The sequence below is a fragment of the Hemitrygon akajei genome, chromosome 23 (genome assembly GCF_048418815.1).
Source record: "Hemitrygon akajei chromosome 23, sHemAka1.3, whole genome shotgun sequence".
Classification (NCBI taxonomy): domain Eukaryota; kingdom Metazoa; phylum Chordata; class Chondrichthyes; order Myliobatiformes; family Dasyatidae; genus Hemitrygon; species Hemitrygon akajei.
In genome coordinates this window covers 23,274,770-23,296,847 of record NC_133146.1, presented here as the reverse complement: position 1 = coordinate 23,296,847, position 22,078 = coordinate 23,274,770, and the positions used below count along the sequence as shown (strand labels likewise).

General features: G+C 41.7%; 1 protein-coding gene across 7 annotated transcripts in view; it reads right to left on the bottom strand.

Annotated features, from left to right (window-relative positions):
* The window catches only part of LOC140715275 (catenin alpha-3-like), a 1,577,100-nt gene that overhangs the window by 1,508,261 nt on the left and 46,761 nt on the right, over positions 1-22,078 (bottom strand). For all 7 annotated transcript variants that reach the window (XM_073027216.1, XM_073027218.1, XM_073027219.1 and 4 more), the window contains exons 4-5: positions 20,321-20,487; positions 20,112-20,231 (exon numbers count right to left, since the gene is read on the bottom strand). In XM_073027216.1, the coding sequence (XP_072883317.1) occupies positions 20,112-20,231; positions 20,321-20,487 (287 nt within the window). The remainder of the gene's footprint in view (positions 1-20,111; positions 20,232-20,320; positions 20,488-22,078) is intronic.

Sequence of the window (22,078 nt, the reverse complement as noted above, 5' to 3'; positions counted from 1 at the left end):
TATTTTGCACAGGTCAGCCATCTTCCTGGTATGAGTACACTTTTTATAATTGCTGTCCACAATATTAAACATTACAGGACCCAAGAGGAGTAGGGTTCGAAGGTAGTGTACTTTGAGATCAATAAGCCAAAGGCTTTTAGAATATTCACCGGCTCCACATGGCATTGAGCATTGAGCATGATAAATACATCTGATAAATATTCATTCCAGACTCCGGCAGTACTTACATAATAAGCACACTGCTGGAAGAACTGAGCAGGTAAAGGAGCATCAGCGGAGGCAAAGAGATGGTTATTGTTTCATGTTGAGATCCTGCAGGACTCAGTTTTCCTTCTGCAAAGTCTAACTGGATTCAGAAGAGATTCAGAATTCTGAGAAGTGGAATATTGTGTTCAGTTCTGGTTGTCTCATTATAGGTAAGATGTGGAAACTTTAGAAAGGATCCGGAGGGGATTTACCAGCATGCTGCATGGATGAGAGAGCATGTCTTATGAAGATAGGCTGAGCAAACTAGGGCTTTTCTCTTTGAGAGGAAGGAGGATGAGAGGCAACTTGACAGAGGTGTACAGGATGATAAGAGACATGGATTGAGTGGACAGCTAGGGACTTTTTCCCAGGGTGGAGATAGCTAATACAAGGGGGCATAACTTTAAGGTGATGGAGGAAAGTATAGCGGAGGTAGGTTTTGACACAGTGCAGAGGCCAGGGGCAGTGGTAGAGGTGGATATATTAAAGACATTTAGGAAACTCTTGGATGATAGAAAAATGGAGGATTTGGATTGATCTGAGAATCAATTCAAATGCTGGCACACATCATGGGCTGAAGGGTCTCTGGAATTTTATGTTCTATATGATTTTGTTTACTTAATCGACTTGAATTCAAATTTATTCAAACAAAATTATGGAAATGTGGTTTCAATATGGCTAGTGACAGTAATAGTAACTCTGAAATTACTGGATTATTACAAAACCCATCTGGTTGACCGGTGTTTGTTCATTTATTAATTGAGATACAGCATGAGATAAAACCCCAGCAGCCGTTTGAGCTACACCTCACAGAATACCATCCACCTAGCCTAATCACAGCACAATTTACTATGACAAATTAACCTACCAACCAGTGCATCTTTGGACTGTGGGAAGAAACCAGAGCACCCGGAGGAAATTCGCACAGTCTCAGGGAGAACGTGCAAACTTCTTACAGGCCGCAGCGAGTCATCACTAACCACTACACTACTGTGCCAAGCTTGTTCTTGATGTAAGGGAGTTTGTCATCCTGACCTCGCCCTGCACAGGTTCAGAGTCACTGAACAGACTGACCCATAACGGCTTTGTCAGTACAGGGCAACTAAAGTTGGACAATAATGCTGACATTATCAGCAACATTAACACCCCTCAAATAAACAAATTATAAGTTATGAATTTTGTACATAGATGTATGCATCTTATACAGTGCTCCTAAAGTAAAAATCTATATTTCAGTTTTTATGCACAGAAGAAGCCTAATGACTTATTTGGAACATTGATGCTTCACACAGAAAAGATCAGACCACTTGAAACTAATCCTTCAGTGTTGATGCTAGAGGGTGACATTTCATGGTTCAAGTACACTTACTTTCACAATACAGCCTGATGCTTCTTTGTTTTTGCAGTATTCCAATAAAATTACCCCTTCTTCCCTACATTTGATAAAATCAAATTTACTGGAAACAGTGAACAAATTTGAGGGAACGGGCTAAAAAGCCTGTTAGTGTTAGAAATTATATTCTATTATGTCCCATTTTAATCTGATTAAACTATTGTTTAATCTGATATTCAATAAAGTGTGCTTCAACGCACTGTACATGAAATCAGCTTTGTATTCAAGCTTGAGAGAACAATCACTGTGATGCCACTACTTGATACTAAATCAATAGGTTTACCTTTAAAATAAGCCATTATTATATGTTTCTGGCATTTCACAATTTGAAAACAAATATTTGTAGACAGTAAATTACAGACATCACCACAGCAGATGTCTTTGCAAAGGTTCCAGTGTCTATTCCATTCATCTGTAGCAGAGGAATCAGCCCTTCCACATACTGAACGCATCATCTAAGTTGATAGTTAAAGATTAGTTTTACTTGTCACATGTACATTGAAACACACAGGAAAATGTGCCGTTTGCATCAACAACCAACACAGTCCGAGGCTGTACTGAGGGCAGCCCACAAGCGCTGCCGTGCTCTCGACAACAACATAGGAATCCCGCTGCTCACTAGCCCGTACGTTTTTGAAATGTGGGAGGAAACCAGAGCACACGCAGAAAACACATGCATTCACAGAGAGAACATGCAGACTCCTCACGGGCAGGGGTGAGAATTGAACCCGGGTCACTGGCGTTGTAATTGCTATGCTACCGTGCTGCCAGTTGAGTAGTAAGAGAAAAGAGGGGCTGCATTTGAAATGCAACATTTGACCACCATCCCACTGCCCCTCTCAGGTGCATATCAAAGATCCTTCAAGCAATGCCACTGATGTACCATTTGAAGGACCCTTCGGTAATTAACGAGATCATGTATTTCCTGGTTTAAATGAGTACCTGCTCAGCTTTCGGAGCAGCACCGGAATGCAGTTGGTAAAGCTGCTGCCCCACCACTCCAGAGGCGCAGTTTCAACCTCCGCCATGGATGCTGAGTGTGTGGAGTTTGCACCTTCTCCCTGTGACCATGTGGGTTTCCTCGAGCTCTCGTGTTACCTCCCAGAAGTGTATGGGCTGGTAGATTCATTAGGTGCAGTAGATTATCCCTTGTATGTAAGCACTAAAGGAAGTTGGTGGGAAATTGGGGAGATTAAAATAGAATTAGTGTAAATGACAGTCTGAGAGTTGGCACTCAATGGTTCAAAGGGCCTGTTTCCATAATGATAACCACTTTGGATTATTCTGAAGGCGTGAATGATGCTATATAATGGAGGCTTCTTTAGAGCCACAGTGCAGTTCAAAAGCTAAAGCAAAGATCACAAGTTCATTTACCCTCGCCACTGTTACCTTGGAGGGCAACTTCAACACTTCCTTCTGACAACCCTGTGTTTCTACAAACCAAGCATTTATAATGTTTCTGTGACAAATCTCCTGTGGGGAGCATCTCACAAATCCCCAGTGGGCAGCCTATACCAGATTAGGAAAGGAAACAATTCTGCATAATGGTTGCCCCCTCAACTGTTCTTTATCCATCAGAACAGCGAACCATAAACCAGCTTGGTGTCTACATAGAAGGCTTTCACTGAAAAGGTAACAAGCCGATGTATTCTGAGGAATGTTTCCCTAAACAGTACTCCCCACTCACACCAGGTACAGCCCAATAGGACACCAGACTCAACATTTTGCTCATCTAAATGCTAATTCGAATGAAGAACCACCTTACAGACTTACAGGGCAGCTCTGACACCTAGTGGCAGAAACTGGAACAGAAATCATGGCCCTCCTCAAAACTTGATAAATATTGGTTTAAAATTAATTCATGTGAAGTGGAACCGAACATCTGACAAATAAATTCACCACAGATAAAACTACCTTTAGATGTTCCAGGCCAGATAGTTTTCATTTCATGGGACACAGAAAGCTTCACCATATTGAACTGCCCCAAACGAAATGCGGGGAGAAAACACAAACAGAAGTAACAACAAAACCTAGAAAATGCTGGACATGTTCTTTGTAAAGGAAAACAATAAGAATTGTAGATCCTGAGACATTAAATCTTCCTCTTTTCGCAGAGGCTAATGAATGTTTACAACACTTCCAGTTTTCATTTCAGTTCAAAGTTAATCTATTATCGAAGTACACGTTCTGTATGTCACTATATACAACCCGAGATTCATGTTCTTGCAGGCATACTCAATAAATCCAAAGTAGAAGAATAACCATAATAGAATTAATGAAAGACCACACCAAACTGAGCATTCAACCAGTGTGCAAAAAGCAATAAATAAATACAAAAAGAAATAAATAATACTAATCTATAACTCAGCAATAAATATCGAGATCATGAGATGAAAAGTCTTATGCGAGTGCATAGATTGTGGGAATATTTCAATGATGGGAAAAACTCAGTGAAATTATCCCCTTTGGTTCAAGAGCCTGATGGTTGAGGAGCAATAACTGTTCCTAAACGTGGCAGTGTGAATCCTGAGGTTCCCGTACCTTCTCCTTGATGGCAGCAGCAAAAAAGAGATCATGATCAGGGTGGTGGGGTCCCTGATGATAGAAGTGTACTTGTGCTCAGTGGTGGGGAGGGCTTTACCCATGATGACCCGGGTGTATTCACTACTTTTTGTAGGCTTTTCCTTCAAGGGCATTGTTGTTTCCATACCATGCTGTGATGTAGCCAGTCAATATACTCTCCACCACACATCTTTAGAAGTTTGGTAGAGTTTTCGAAGTTTTTGCTGAATCTTCGCAAACTCCTAAGGAAGTAGAGGCGCTGCCATGGTTCCTTTGCAATTGCACTAGCCAGGCCCAGGACAGGTCCTCCAAAATGACAACACCGAGGAATTTAAAGCTGCTGAACCTCTCCACCTCTGATCCTTCAATGAGGACTGGCTCATGGACCTCTCCTGAAGTCAAGAATCAAATCCTTGGTCTTGTTGACATTAAGAGGTTATTGTTGTGGCACCAATCAGCCAGATTTTCAGTCTCCCTCCTATATGCTGATTCATCATCACCTTTGATTCAGCCTACAGCAGAGGTCTCATCATTTAACATGGCATTGCACTGTACTTAGCCTCTCAGTCATGAGCGTAAAGCGAATAGAGCAAGGGGCTAAGTATACAGCCCTGTGGTATACCTGTGCTGATAGAGGTCATGGAGGGGATGTTGTTGTCAATCTGAACTAACTGGGGTCTGCAAGTGAGGAAACCAAGGATCCAATTGTACAAGGAGGTATCAAGGTCAAGGTCTTGAAGTTTATTGATTAGTTTTGAGTAGATGATGGTATTGACTGGTGAACTGTAGTCAATAAAGGCCAACCTCATGTATGCACCTTTGCTGTCCAGATGTTCCAGGGTTGAGTGAAGTTGCAATGAGATGGCATCTGCTGTGGACCTGGTGCTCCTGCAGGCAAATTGGGCAGGATCCAAGTCGCTTCTCAGATAGGGGTTGATATGTTTCATCAACAACCTCTCAAAACACTTCATCCCTCCGGATGTAAGTGCTACTGAGCAATAGTCATTGAGACAGGGTACCACATTCTTCTTAGGTATGGGTGAAGCCTGCTTGAAGTAGGTGAGTACCTCAGACTGCCAAAATAAGAGGTTACAGATCTCAGTGAAAAACTCCAGCCAGTTGATCAGCACAGGTCTTTAGTACTTGGCCCGGTACCCCAACTGGACTGGATGCATTTCGTGGGTTCACTCTCCTGAAGGCTGCTCGCATGTCGGCCCCATAGACTGAAGTCACAGGATCATCAGGGGCTGTGGGAGTTCGTGATGATTTCTCCATCTCCTTTCGGTGGTCAAAGCGAGTGTAGAAAGCATTGAGTTCATCTGGAAGCGAAGCCCTGTTGTCACCTACGTTGCTTGATTTGACTTTATAAGAGGTGAAAGCATTCAAGCCCTGACAGAACTGTTGAGCATCCTTCATTGATTCAAGTTTTGTCCAGAATTGCCACTTAGCCTGTGAGGTGGCTTTCTGGAGATTGTAGCTGAACCTCTTGTAACTTTCTTTGTCACCGGACTTGAATGCCTCTGAACTGGCCCTCAGCAGATTGTGGTTCATCCAGGGCTCCTGGATGGGGAAGACTCTAAATGATTTTGCCAGGACATGCTTATTTCCAACTGTTTTAATAAAGTCCATGACAACCATGGTGTATTCATTCAGATCCACAGATGAATCCTTGAACACGGCCCTGTCCATTGACTCGAAGCAATTCCACAGCCGCTCCTCTGCCTCCCATGGCCACCCCTTTGTTGTCCTAATCTCTGGAGCTTCGCTCTTTAGCCTCTGCCTGTTGCAGGTAGGAGAAGGACAACCAAGTGATCCGAGTTACTGAAATGTGGTGTGGGCTTGGAAAGGAGGGCATTCCTTATCTGAGTATAACAGCAGTCTAGTACGTTGGGACTTCTGGTGCTACAGTTTATATGCTGACAGTAACTGAGCAGGACTTCTTCAAACAAGCCTTGTTGAAGTGCCCGACTATGATTTGAAATGTGTCAGGATAGCCTGTTTCTTGTCTGGAGACAGCATCATGCAGTATCTCAAGTGCTTGATTATAGTCGCCCGGTGGTGGTATGTAAACTGCAGTCACGATTATGGATGAGAACTCACCAGATCAGGGGTCGGCAACCTTTTTGCCTCTGTGGGCCGGATTGCATATTAATGAGCGGACGGTGGGCCAGATAAATGCCATTAAAAACTTGAAATATGGGAATTAGCTATTTAAATACATCTAGTTATGTTTTGCCTCAAATTAATGAATAATGCATGCTAGAAAATCATTTGTGCTTAAGGTTGCCTACCCCTGTCCTAGGTAAATAGAACGGATGGCATTGACCGTTAGGTGTTCAAGGTCGGGGAACATGAGTTCAACAAAACTGCCACGTAGGAGCACCACCAAGAGTTTATCATGAAACACACACCTTTTTCCAAATCAATAGTTCAGTCCATCCTGTAAATCAAGAAGCCATCGGATATGTTTGCTGAATCTGACGTGCTGAGAGTAAGCCTTGTCGCAATTACACATAGAACGTAACAACCCCTCATTTATTTCCGATACAGCAACCTTTCCCTTAGATCCTCAATTTTGTTTTCCAGCGACTGCACATTTGCTAACAAGGTGCCAAGTAGAAAGGGATTAGGAGATTGCTCCTCTGTGTTTCAGCCGTTGGAGTCCACCGACCCCACTCCCACCGTTACAGAGATGTCAGACTGAAGGAAATAGCAGCTTATCTGTAACTCCAACCACTTTATTCTACTTCTTCCCAAAGGTCATTTTGATTTCATTCAGTGACTCTATTTTGAAGGTCAATAAGATCAATCCGAAAATCTGAAATTGTGTTTAACCCAAGCAATTCAGCTGATCAAAGTGGGAAAGCTGAGTCCCCTGTCATCAGTGATATAACTTCTGGTGACTGTTAACTTTTCCCTTTTCACATTGTTCACATTTTTTTTATATTAGTTTATCCTTAACAAGGCAACCATCAGCATGACCAGCTTTAATTGCCCATCTTTAGCTGCCTTTGGGAAATTGTTGGTGGGTTCTTGTCCAATTGCTTCAGTTTACATGAAGATATTCACACATTGCTACCTAGTGAATTCTTTCAGTTATGGAAGCACTGGGCTCCAGACCAACTCACAGAGAACAGTGGAGAACATTTTTTTTCAAAACTGTTGCCTCCTCAGAATGTTTTGATAAACCACTCGAAGCTGAACACAAATATAATTTCAGACTACTTGTACCATGTAGGAATGTGGAGAAACAAGAAATTAATTTTATTGAATATAATGTGTTTAATTGCATAACAGCACTGACACTTCTCCACAGTTCAACTAAGCTAAAAGCGTTTTGTTGATGATTTTTATTTGTACTTGGTGTCTGAGGCTTCTTGCTTAAGTGTCCAACAATGATCAGCCAGCACTGATGGTTTCCATTCACCCTGATACTGTTTCTCCTTGGCCACAATGTCCAAGGTGAAACTTCTCATCAAGCACAGCACCAGGATTTGCAGGGAAGAGGTCTAAATAGGAATGCAGAAAATGAATCTTTAGTGACGTGCTGCGCTTCATGGCTTTGTGTGCCTGAAGCATGTTGTCAATCAGCGGCACGTAGTTTGGTGCTTTGTAGATGCCAAGAAAATTTTCAATGCCTTGAATTCCTTCCATGCAGTTTTCTCCAGTCCCACTGGAAGTTCTTCGAATTGCCTGTCATTGTTCACCTGTTTGATTTGTGGACCAACGGAAACCCCTTCCTTAATCTTGGCATCAAGTCATTCTCACTTGAACTATGAATTGAAATAACAAATAGAGGCAATTTCAAATAAAATGGTGTGAGATAGGGAAATTCCATGGTGATTTTCAAGATAAGCAGCCCAAAATCCTTAAGATACACCTGAAAGCATTCAGCAAGCAAAATGTTTGTTGTCCAGCGCAATCATCCCTCAGATATTTGAGCAAGAACAACCTGCGTGCCGAAGGTTCAGTTCAAGCTACACACATATCAAGACCACTTCTGCTTATTGCAATTTCGGCAATAGACTGCAGAGCCAATAGTCAGAATGGAACTTCATTAAGCTCAGCTCCATAGTATCCAAATCTAACTAGTGTTTTGTTGGAGTAACAATAATTTGTATTTTTATAACAATTTTCACAGAAATAGGTCAATTGTACTGAATTTCTCCAACTGCTCTGATTGGATCTCCTGATGCTCAGTTATTTGAATAGGCTCAGGCTCGCACACTCTCAAGCATAGAGAACCTGGGACAGAAACTGAGGCCTCATTGATTTCAATGAGAATTAGACTGGGAGGAAAATGCAAAGGCAAGTTTTTTTTAAATTTTGTTTTAGCTTAATTTAGTTTTAAAATCACCTTTAATTAAACACACAAATACACTTAAATAATAATTTACTTATTTGTTTTAAAAGTTCTTGTTCTAAATATTCACTTCAATTTGTTTTTGGATACCCTCTTACCCCTTCTTTTTTCACCTGCCCATCAACTCCCTCTAGTGCCCTTCCTCTTTCCCTTTCTCCCATAGTCAACTCACTTCTCCTATCAGATTCCTTCTTCTGCAACCTTTTATCTCTTCTATTGCCTCCCAGATTCTTACTTCATTCCCCCTCCCCCACCCACCCACTTATTCTGTCATCTTCCCACTTCCTGTCCAGTCCTGATGAAGGGTCTCGGCCTGAAATATTGACTGTGTATTCCCCTCTATAGATGCTGCCTGGCCTGCCATGCTCCTCAAACATTTATGTTTGTTAATAGCTTAAATGTTTGAATGACAGCTATCAAAACCTGCCAAAGATATTTGAGAGCTAGTGTAGCCTGGTCATCATTTTGGGCCATCTATTGGACTAGCAGGTGTAAAGGACCAGTGAGATCAGCCTCCAACATCCGGCCATCTGGATGTGCAAGGACAACTGGAGGTAAATCTGGATAGTGTCAGGCCTGCGGGAGCCGCCTCCCAGACTCCACCCAGCTAACAGGGAGTCACCTGCACTCATTTCCAACTCATCACCTGCAGCCTATTTAAACCCAGTTCTCATCCACAGTCCTTGTTCACCTATCAAACCAGCCAGCCTCAACCAGTTACCTTGTTATTTTGCAGTTTATTATTAAAGTGATCACTCATCTCCACTGCTGTGTGTTTGGGTCAATCTTCCTTTATGTTTCCTGAAAGATAGCATCCCCAGTCCAGCATAGTGCAGTCCATTAAAATACTAATGTACCATGTTGCAATTCTGAAGATAAAAGAATGAGATTGTGGGCTACTCTGTCATAGCTTAGTGTTAAAGTCCAGAAAAAAAATTCTCAACAATTGTGCCTTCACACCTTAGTATACAGAACAGGAGGTACTGTAGATAGTTAACAACACCAGCACCATACACTTTCAAGCAACACGCACAAAATCTAAAGGAACTCAGCAGGCCAAGCAGTATTGATGTAAAAGAGAAAACAGTCGACATCTCAAGCCGAGAGCCTTCATCAGGACTGAAACAGTTTGTAAAATAAAGTAAAAGTTTCACGTTAGTATAAATGGGCAAAGTCAAAAGTCAGAGTCAAAGTAAATTTATTATCAAAGTACATATGTCATCATATGCTACCTTGAGATTCATTTCCTTACAAACATTGAGAGGAAAATGAAGTACAATAGAATATACATACGAAAAACTAAGGCAGACTAACAAACAATGTGAAAAAGAAGACAAGTTGGGCAAATAAAATAAATAATACTGAGAACATGAGTTGTAGAGTCATTGAAAGTGAATCTGTAGGTTGAGGAATTAGTTCAGAGTTGTGGTGAGTGGAGTTACCCACACTGGCTCAAGAGCCTGATGGCTGTAGGGTAATAACTGTTCCTGAAACTGGTGGTGTGGAGCTGTAGCTCCTGTACCTCCTGCCCAATGGTAGTAGCAAGATTGTAGATTCCTTAAATAGTTGGTTGCTGACAGTTTATTGCGTAACAGCTTTGAACTTCTCTGATCTTAAATGTCATTTGTTCACATGTTGTGAACTTTCCCATTAAAAAAATACGATCTGTACATTCTCTGGTGTCTAGTACCCAACCGAAGATTTTGGTGACTTGAAAAGCCTGGTGCTAAATTAAAAATAAACACTAGAAGTTTTGGTGAAATGCTGTAGGGGAATATTATTGAAAGAAACTACTGACAATGAACTTTTAAGATGAGGGAATTATTCAGCTATAATCTCTAAAACCTGGCAACATATCACAAAAATTACTTTGGTGAGTTACCTGCATGTGCCATTTGGTTCAATTTCACTTTCTTGCCTGTTTTTCACATTATTGCTTTTTCTGAGATACTCAAACCACCCTGTCTGGCACCAATAATCATTCCAAGGTCAAAGTCACTTCGATCACATTTCTTCTCCATTCTGAGGTTTGGTCTGAACAACAACAACTAAACCTCTTGACTATGTCTGCATGCTCTTATGCATTAAGTTGCTGCCTCACGATTGGCTGATTAGATATTTCCATTGATGAGGTGTGCAGATGCACCAAATAAAGTGGCCACTAAGTGTAGGTTTAGAGTTGGTTCATTTAATCCTTTCATCCTCCTATTATTCATTGAGATCATGGCTAATCTGTGACATAATCCCCTGGCCTACAGGGTCAGAGCATTGCAAAGTTAAGGCATAGGCACAGACCCTTCTGCCCAACTAATCCATGCCAACCAAGATTCCCATCTGAACTCTGGTGAACTGGTGAGGTCTAAGGTAGTCCCATTTGCTTGCATGTGACCCCCATGCCACTAAACCTTGCCAATCCATGTGCCTATCCACATGCCTTTAAAATGTTGTTAATGTACCTAGTTTAACCACTTTCTCTGGCAGAACATTCCACGTAGGACCAATCTCTGGGTAGAGAAGTTCTCCTCAGGTTCTATTAAATTTTTCACCCTCACACTAGACCTATGCCCTCTAAACCTTATCTATTTCCCTAATGATTTTACACAGCTTTGTAAGATCACCCCTCATTCTATTATATTCCAATGAAAAAGGTCTTAACTTGCTCAACCTCTTTCCATAACTTGAGTCTTAGCAACATCCTCATAAATCTCCTCTTCACTCTTCCCAGTTTCAAGGTATCTTTCCTGTAACAAGGTTACCTGTTACAAGGATAGTGCTGAACTCAAGTGCAGGGTAAGGTCTGGAATTAACTCACGTTTAGACTTGAAATAAACAAGACAACACAAACTAAATCTAAAGGCAAAAATCACAAACAGTAGCACTAGAAATGGAACTCCTACAATTAAGCTCTGATTCCTCAGCATGAGGCCTTTAAGTACAGACTTACCATGATGGAATATGCAAGCAATAATTGGCAGACTTAGCCTTAAAGGGATAGCGACAGCTAACCATACTCCAGCGAAATGGAGTGTCGAACCTTGGTGCCTGCTACTGTTCAGTCAGAACCATGAGAGAAACAAAAATGGAACACAACATTCTAAATGTGGCCTTACCAAAGACTCGTATATCTGACGCGTAACATCTCAGCTTCTATAATCACGCCCTGACTGATGAATTCCAACATGCCAAAAGCTTTCTTTACCACTCTGTCTATCTATAACACCATTTCCTAGGTCTCCCTGTTCTATGTCACTATCCAGGGTCCTACCATTCACTGTGGAAGTCCTATCCTTAATTGTTTTCCCAAAATGCAACACCGTGTGCTTATCTGTATTAAGCTTGATTTGCCATTTCTCAGCTGATCAAGATCCCTCTGCAGTTCGCAACCCTTTCACCACCTATGCTCGTGCCATCTGCAGACGTGCACATTCTTATCCAAATCATTGATATAGATGACGAACAGCAATGGGCCTAGTATCGGCCCCTGGGGAACATACTAGCCAAGGGCCTCCGGTCTTAGAAAAAGAAACCATCCACCATCACCCTCTGCTTCCTAAGCATACACCCAACTTTTTTCCTCATTTATTATTGATACTTTCAATTGCTGACCTCAAAGTGCAGGAGCAAACTGAACGATCACTTGGAGTTGGTGCTCAACATAACGGGCGATTTATTAAAAACAGGGGCACAGTAGAAGAGCAGCTCAAGCTGTTCTACCTGAGCATGAATTTGGTACAGCTTCTGTTTATTTTATTTTATTCAGAGATACAGCACGGAACAGGTCATTCCAGCCCATCAAGCCGGACCATTCAACAATCCATTGACTTGGAGGGCGACTTCCAGCGATGGCGCCCCCCCTGCTTTTTCTGTCCTTGTACAGTCTTCCAGCTGATAGACATTGTGGGTTTGTAAGATGCTGTCTAAGAACCTTTGGTGGGTTGCTGCACTGTGTTCTGCAGATGGTACACTCTGCGTCAGTGGTGGAGTGAGTGAATGGCTGTAGGTAGAACGCCCATCAAACAGATGGCTATATCCTGTATGGTGTTGAACTCCCTGAGTGTAGTTGGAGCTTCCCTCATCTGGCTTCACCAACACCATTCTTCTACAAAACAAACATTTTCTCATTTCACCTAACACTCACATCTCCAACTTTTGGACTTTAATCCTTCCGTCTATCGTTATGGTGCAGTTGGCAAATGCAGACCTCTGTACCATAACAAGAATCTTCAACAGGACTTAGAACCATAGAACATTACAGCACAGAAACAGGCCTTTTGGCCCTTCTTGGCTGTGCCGAACCATTTTTCTGCCTAGTCCCATTGACCTGCACCTGGTCCATATCCCTCCATACACCTCTCATCCATGTACCTGTCCAAGTTTTTCTTAAATGTTAAAAGTGAGCATGCATTTACCACTTCATCTGGCAGCTCATTCCACACTCCCACCACTCTCTGTGTGAAGAAGCCCCCCACCCTAATGTTCCCTTTAAACTTTCCCCCTTCACCCTTAACCCATGTCCTCTGGTTTTTTCCTCCCCTAGCCTCAATGGAAAAAGCCTGCTTATACCCATCATAATTTTATATACCTCTATTAAATCTCCCCTCATTCTTCTACGCTCCAGGGAATAAAGTCCTAACCTATTCAACCTTTCTCTGTAACTCAGTTTCTCAAGTCCAGGCAACATCCTTGTAAACCTTCTCTGCACTCTTTCAACCTTATTAATATCCTTCCTGTAATTTGGTGACAAAAACTGCACACAATACTCCAAATTTGGCCTCACCAATGCCTTATACAACCTCACCATAGCATTCCAACTCTTATACTCAATACTTTGATTTATAAAGGCCAATGTACCAAAAGCTCTCTTTACTACCCTATCTACCGATCTACCACCTGTAGGGAATTTTGTAACTGTATTCCTAGATCCCTCTGTTCTACTGCACTCCTCAGTGCCCTACCATTTACATTGTATGTTCTACTTTGGTTTGTCCTTTTGATTTCCAAAAGATCTTGGCCTGAAACATCAACTGTACTCTTTTCCACAGATGTTGCCTGGCCTGCTGAGTTCTTCCAACATTTTGTGAGTGTTGCTTGTGTAACGCGCTGTAAGGATTCACTGCTAATGTAATGGCTTCTCTGTAATATTTCACTGCTAAGGCTAATGAAATGGCTTCTCTGTAATGTTCACTGCTGAGGTAACGGTTTCTCTGTAGCAGCAATGTTTGGGTTATCACTGGAGATAACAGGACCGTGGTATGCATGTTAGCCAATCAGGAGATTATTGTGCTGTCTAGTGAATCTGGAAGGAGATTTTTCACAGTCTTTTGCAGGGGAGAGATGAGGAGAGAAGACACGAATGGATAGATATGGTAGACTGCCAGATGGGGTGGACCTGGAGCGAGGGTCCGAAGGGCAGCGACAATCGGAGGTGGTCAATGGTGGACGATCGACTTATCAGTGAGCTCCAACTTTGCGCAACAGACTGTTTAATAAGGTTGGGCCCTTTTTTCCCCATTCCTTTACTAACCACATAGTCAAAGTAAGAACTATAAAGCTTAATCGTTTAATCACATATTGTGTACTGTTTGTTATTTCGGGCTACTGAGTTGTAACAGGGGACATCATGCAGCATCCACCCAAATGAGATTTCTCAAGTTTGGCCAGGCCAGAAGTCATCACCCCCTATATTAAGCCACTAGATGAAGTGAGAGTTACACTCGCACTTACCTTATCTATGCCGCTCATAGATTTATATACCTCTATCAGATCTTTCCTCATTCTCCTACACCCCAGGGAATAAAGCCCTAACATTTTCAACCTTTCCCTATAACTCAGGCCCTTAAGTCCTGGATCTGCATCTGCAAGACTTTTGAATGTCATTGATTCACTGACACTCTGCTGGGGAAACACTTTGTTAGCCTACGTCTCTTATGTAACCCAAGATCAGCAGCAACGTGTTTGATACATCCCAAGTAATTCCCCAGCAAGTGTCAGGACGCTGGAGCAGGGATCCAATCGCAGACCCAGTTCTGTGCACACAGTGATATTAATTGAGTAACAAATCCCGAGGTGCAAACAAAGTTGGTGTCAAAGTTCAGGCAGAGACCAAAACATCCAGAGAAATCCAAAAACCAGAATCGGGAAACAGGCAGAGTCAATATTCCGATAGACAGAATACAGATACAAAGGCTCAGGAAAGTTCACTGACACAATCTGGCAACAAACAGGTGAAAACACAGGACTGAAATACACTGAGCAATAAACAGAGAGGCAGATGATAGGTGGAGCACAATGAGACACAGGTGGCAGCAATACAGGTAATAATGAGAAACAGATGAGAGACGGAGTACTCAGCGATACAGGGGCCGGAGTAGAGCAGGAGCACACGGCAATACAAAACCACAGACTGACGGCTAGGGGGAAACACACATACAAAAGAGTTCAACTGGAGGTACTGACAGCAAGCTACTGACTTTTACTCTAATGCTACATTAAGCGTTATAGCCAGAAAAGGAATACAACAGTCTAACCATCCAGCATTGAGTCAGATACTAAATTAAAACACAGAGAGGCACTTCAGCATAGTGGACCTGGCATCATACCAAAGATCAAAGCCACAAGGTCAATTGGAAGTCCAAATCGAAGACCAAAGGTCAATCAGAGGTCCGGTTTGAATTTCAAAGGTTGATCAGAAATCCAGATTGAACCCTGAAGGTCAATCAGAGGTCCAGATCAACATCCCAGTGACAGTAGCAAATGGGAGATTAGATGTATAATGAATATCACTGCTGACTATCCAGATTCCTCTGTGTAAAAACACACTAAGGCCACACCATGACCAAGCTCCATGTTAGTAATTGTTTTTAAACTCCAGTGGTGTACAAAACAAGCAAAGAGGCTGCTGTCCTTGCAAGAGACACGGTGGGAGGGGTGTAGTCTAGGTAGCTAAGGAAGTAGTAAATATTAGTGAATAGTTTGTATCCTGAGATGGAGGCAGAGAGTTCAAGAAAGGTGAGAGACATATCAGAAATGGACAAAGAAAATTTTAGAGCAGAGTGGAAGTTATTTACAAATAAAACAATGCTATCTGACTGGATTTCACATGACAAAATATTTTGACTTTCAACAGTCCACACATGAATATTCCAGTTAGAAACAATGGCCTACAAAGCAAATTGAATAGTAATATTGACTATAATACAAATATTATGCATATGAAACCTATCCATTAATCATTTTTACTTGCATTTATATGAGTTATTAAACAGAGAGTAACAATTCATTATCCATTCCTACACAGTGGATTCCAAGTATGAAATACAGCTAATCTTAGTGGAAATTTGGAATGGATTATTAACGTATCACCATAACCTTGATGGTGCAGCTTCACCAGTGTTAATGCTGAAATTATGGACAAATTGAGGGAAATTAGACGTGAAAAAGGAGCAAGTAAGACAGGAGTAAGCCATTGTCACTTTGAGTCTACTCTGCCATTCAATAAGAATAAGGCTAACACAACTTCAGCTTCCACAAGTTTTCATTTCTTTTGGGATCCACATATCAATCAATCTCAGACTTACCAAATTTCAACAGACCAGTGACTAAACCAGCTGGTTGACTTTACCCTACCATCCCTGTTTTCTGCTTTTAACTGGCTGACTATAGCTGATGGAAAGTCGCAAAAAAAATTGTTAGACCATTAGCAGAGGAAATTTCTCCTTATCTTATTTCTATTGTATATGTTTCAATAAAATTATCTTCCATTTTTCTAGATATTAGGTAATATACTGTACTCTAAGTCTATCCAACATTTCTTCAAAGGTCAATCTTCTCATTGCAAGAAACACTTGAGAATCTTTGCCGCAATCACTAAACTAAGTAAAGCTTTCTGTTATAACTGTTCAGCATGCAGGATGTAGTCACACTAAAGCCCTTAACAGAAATCCTGTTTGCACATATTCCTTTGTCATTAAATTATGATTACAATATTTTGTCAGTTTCTTAGTCCCTTTAATGCCACCACTGCTAACCTTAATTTCCTTAAGTTCTTCATTTCTAAATGATTTGCTGTGTCCTTTATGTTAACTTTTTAGGTACTCATATAGTTGTCAGTGTAATGCCCTGGGTAAGATTTCTACTGCTATGCTGTGAGGTATTTTAGCTTAGCAACTAAAATACAGTAAAAGCAGTGTGTGCTGTTAGTAAGAGTGTTTTGGCTTCAGCTGAAGATAAGGAGCCATGTTGTCCAACTTAGGAATGTGGTGTCAGCCAGTCAGGGTTGTCTTGGAGTGTTAGCTTTCATAAGTCGAGGGTTAGAGTTTAAGAGTTGTGGGGTAATGATGTAGCTCTGTAAAACTCTGGTTAGGCCACACTTGGAGTACTGTGTCTAGTTCTGGTCGCCTCACTATAGGAAGGATGTGGAAGCATTGGAAAGGGTACAGAGGAGATTTACCAGGATGCTGCCTGGTTTAGAGAGTATGCATTATGATCAGAGATTAAGGGAGCTAGGGCATTACTCTCTGGAGAGGAGGAGGATGAGAGGAGACATGATAGAGGTATACAAGATATTAAGAGGAATAGATAGTGTGGACAGCCAGCGCCTCTTCCCCAGGGCACCACTGCTCAATACAAGGGGACATGGCTTTAAGGTAAGGGGTGGAAAGTTCAGGGGGGATATTAGAGGAAGGTTTTACTCAGAAAGTGGTTGGTGCGTGGAATGCACTGCCTGAGTCAGTGGTGGAGGCAGATACACTAGTGAAATTTAAGAGACTACTAGACAGGTATATGGAGGAATTTAAGGTGGAGTGTTATATGGGAGGCAGGGTTTAAGGGTCGGCACAACATTGTGGGCCGAAGGGCCTGTACTGTCTGTATTGTTCTATGTTCTATGATATGTGTTGTAACTCCCTGCCCAGTAGAACATCAAAGAGTTATGGGTGGGAGCAGATTTCTGAAAGACCGTAGTCTGGTCTGGGGGGGGGGGGGGGGAGGGAGATGCAGAGCAGGAATCAGGAAGATGCTGCAGAATGCCGTTGGAAGGAGAGTCCCCATTGTGAGAAGCGCTTTGTGCAGATGAATGACTCCTTGGAGGAAGAGCCAGTTTGTTGGAGATGGTCTTTGAGGGAAATTCGGACTGTGGCGGGTGCCTTCATGCAGACTGTGGATCCAGTGTGTGAATAAAGCAATAACTTCAGAAATGAGCTCCAATGTTTATGTGCACAGTTTAACTGTAATAAACCCTTCTAATTTTCTTTTCTTTTTTTCTGTTTAAGTTGAAAATATTTCCTTTGTAATTTTATGTTGGTGAACCATCTATTAATTTTCTGACAAACGATAACTTCGCATGGAGCATAATTTACACGGCATTCACTAGAACCAATTTTCCTCCCTGGAACATCCCAACTTTTCTGTTTGGTTGAACCCCATATTGTACCAACCCTAGCTATATATTACCTATGAAAGGAGGCCTTCTCACTGCTGAGTCACGTGGCTGTTAGCAGAATTAGTTAATGAGCCAAGTTTGTATGAGCCCAATGAGAGGGTTCCACCAGCTAAGATAATCCCAACTTTTTTTTTAAATGAAAATTCATAACTTGACATTCCTCCACATAAAAAAGAACTCACACACCTTTCCATTTACTTAACCTATCCACATAACATCCTCGAGTCAGCACCTCATTTTACTTTCTTAACCTATCTTTGTACCAAATGGGTTTGAATGTATTACATATGGTCACTATTCCTTGTACACTCTAAAACTCTTATCTTACAACACTCCTCTGTTTTCTACCCTTTAACCAGTCCTCAGTACTTGTTCAGATTTTATTCCTAACCTCTTCAGTCCTAATTTTGTGTGGAAGTATCATTTTTGATACATAATTGGCACTGACAGGTCCAATTACAGCTACATTAGCTAGTTTCCATTAATCACTAAGGTTGTTACAGCCACAAAATCTCTTAATAGATTTGTTACATGATTTTCCTTTCATAAGTGCTTTATTAAACCAACTCAATCACATAATAATTTTTGTGCCTAATCTTATGACTATCAGGGTTACATTTGCCTCTTTCTAATCCATAGTGCGCATTCTAAAATTTAGGCAATTTCAAAGTTCAAAACCAATGCATCCACTATTTCTGCCACCAACTCTAAAATCCCGATGCATAAGCTCTCAGGGTAATTATCAGCATCTTAATCCCTTTCATTTCTGCAGTTCCAATACATTACAAATAGTTCTAACTTTTAATTTTCATTAATTTAATATTTAACTTTAGTAATTCTGGTTGGAGGAAAAATCTTTGCAGGATTGCTTCGCACTTCCTTAAATAGCCTCATGCTCATCTGAGAGTTTTTACATCTCATCCAGGAGATACCAGATGAAAAGCAGTTCAGCAGATAGTGAGAAACATGCAACAAAGTTGTCCATATGTTCTAGGACCATGTTACTATTATGTGGAAATTATGCATGAAGCCAGATAAAAGCATCCTTTACAATGTGACAGCAATCCTTGAATAATCCACTACAAGGTGCCTGTAATTTTTAATCAGTCCTCCCCAAGTGCACCCACCGTTAGATCTTCTGACCATAATCTGGCCAACCAACTGAACCTTTCTGGGTGACCATTTGAATTTCCTGGGAAGAAAGTTCACCAACAGGAAGCCCAGAGAATGATGTGTGATTGAGGTCATTCTCTCATGAACATTTTCTTCACCTTTTGAAGGTTATCACAACCTTTCCCGAATATCAGTGGCCACTCTCCCACCTCCCACAACCGGCTTGCCATTTCCAACATTTGTGTCCTTGGCTTGGGGACTTCTGCAAACTTGTATAACAAGTGGCTGAACTTGCCAACCTTTTGCTTCACAACATGCTTTTTCTTCACAAACATCCACGAAGAATGTGCTCCAAAGAATGAACGACAGTTAAATGTGAGAACCCCAAAGTCCCCCCCAGCTCCCCCTCTCTTGCGTAAGCGGTAGCAAGGCAATGATCCCCCCCCCCCCACCTCAGCAAAAAGTGCACCTGCTACTGAACAAGTGTGAGCTTGGCAATAGGAAAGACACAGACCTTGCAGTTACCCCAAAAATTGTCGCATTTCATCCATCATTTGACAAACCGCAGGTTCTCTCTCTCCCCAATAAGGGGGAGAGGGGGGTGTCCTCCCTTTTCACATTTTCTTAAATCAATAAAGCGTAAGAACAGAATTAGGCCATTTGGTCCATCAAGTCTGTTCTGCCATTCCATCGTGGCTGATTTATTATCCCTCTCAACCACTTCTGCCTTCTCCCTGTAACTTTGACATCCTTACTAATCAATGACTTGGCCTCCACAGCCACCTATGGCAATGAATTCCACAGATTCACTACTGCCTGGCTAAAGAAATTCCTCATCTCCACTCTAAAGGGATGTCCTTCTATTCTGAGGCTGTGCACTCTGGTCCTAGACTCCCCTACCATAGGAAACATCCTTTCCACATCCACTCTACCTAGGCTTTTCAGATCTTACGAGATCATTGAATTATAAAATAAGTAAAATAAACATTTCTTACCTGTTGGCGTTTCTGAGCCAGGAGGTCTAACTGGGCTAAATCCTGCCCAAACTTGTTGTAGGCTTTGTTCAGCTCATCTTCATTCGTCACATCTGACAACAGTGCAAACGATTTCTGGACCTGTGAAAAATGTGCCCATCGATTGAGCTGAAGTTAAATCCGGACATCAGGAGAAGTGAAAGCGTTTGGGATTTTTGTGGTTTACTTACAGCCATGAGGTGTTGCAAGAGATACACGACATCAAGAATATCCGCCAGGACCAGGAGTCGTGTCACTGCAGCAAGGAGACCCCGGGCAGCACCAACTACTCTTTCCCGCTTTGCAATGACGCACGGGTCATCCGTGAATTCTTTTGCTGTAACCCGCATTGCTTCACCTAGGGAAGTCAGATACAATAGATCATTAACCACATTTATAACAGACAATTCCCCAGCCAATTTATTCATAGTTCAGATTTGTTGTTTCACATGGCAGGTGCTTTTCTCTTCACACCTCTAATCGTTTATCGTCAAGCCACTCCTCCAGCAAGTGGCGTATTTTGAAAAGCTGGCTTGGTTCATGATGAAGTGTGGCCCAGGAGGGGTAGGCATGAGTCTGTCCATTCAGGAGGCAGGGTTGGATCAGTCTTGGTCCAGCATCTCGACCACAACATGGGTGGCCCTGAGCTGGCATCGCCTGATGGAGTCCTTGAAGCACACAACGTCAGCGTGGCTGATCCAGGTCACGGGAGGAATCAGTGTATAGATAACCAGGCCAAATAAATCAAGCATCGTAAATCCCAGCTTGTTGAAATAAATGCTTTGATTTGGTTTCTATGGTACAAGTTAATAAATGACATTAATCCAGTCCATGAGGGCATGAAAATTAGGAGACACTGTATGGTAACGTAAAACATCTTCAGAAAGTACCATTAAGGACTGGGAAGAAGAGTCAAATGTAATGCAATAGTAATAAAATTATAAACACGTATTTTGTATGCATACATAGTGCAATCAATTTTTGAAGGAATGATTATGTTGCCATAATTGGAAGATTTTTTAAAAATTGAGTTTGTGCGTGCTTGTTATCTGTCAATTCTGTTTCACTCCATTGACCATCAGTAATGTTGAATTCATCCTCAGCTTGTTGCTCCCCCATCATCTGCCCATGTAATGGATATTGAGCCATTAGTCAGCCACACTGCTCCAGTAAGTTATTTCTTCAGTCTGAGATCGCAAGAGCCAATGTGGGAACTCGTAAACTCCAGTGAAGTGACACAGAGCAAACAGAACATCACAAAGAAACAGGAAGCAGCTGAGAGAAACAGTTGTGGAGGAGAGATAAGGGGGAAAGGGAAGAAAGAGAGGAGAGGTGAATGAGACATAGTACAAGGTACACGAGGAATGCAAGAGGAGAAGACAGGAGAATAGGAGGGGAGCAATAAGAACAAAGGGGAAGAAGGGTGAGGGAAGAGAATGAACAGAAGGGAAAAGGGAGGAGTGAAACAGAATGAGGAGATGTGACAACAGAGGCGAAGAAAACGAAGAGGAGTAAAGAGGAAAATTAGAAGAGGAAAGGGAGATATAAGAGAGAATAAGATAAATTCATTTTGGGCTAAATTTCACTTTTTGCATGCCCCCATAATCCTTGATTGCACTATTTTCAAGAAAATGTAAGCATGAGCTGATGCCTTGTTAAGGTAATTGACAGGGCTGGTGATCTATTATTACAGAGGATCTAGTATAGGGCTCAGTAAATAGTCACATAATTAGCAGATTCAAGTATCACAGTATAATGGTAAGTATTGTTTTCCAGTTAAAGTGGAGTCTTTTATTAATCCATGTGAGTAAATCTTCAAACCTATTAAGTTAGCAGTAGAGTTGTGAAGATTTACACCCAACTTGAACCAAGGTGGGGCTTACTTTCACCCCTCTGTGTTTCTCTGAAGGAGAACCTTCAATGTACAAATTTGCAGTTATCAATGCATT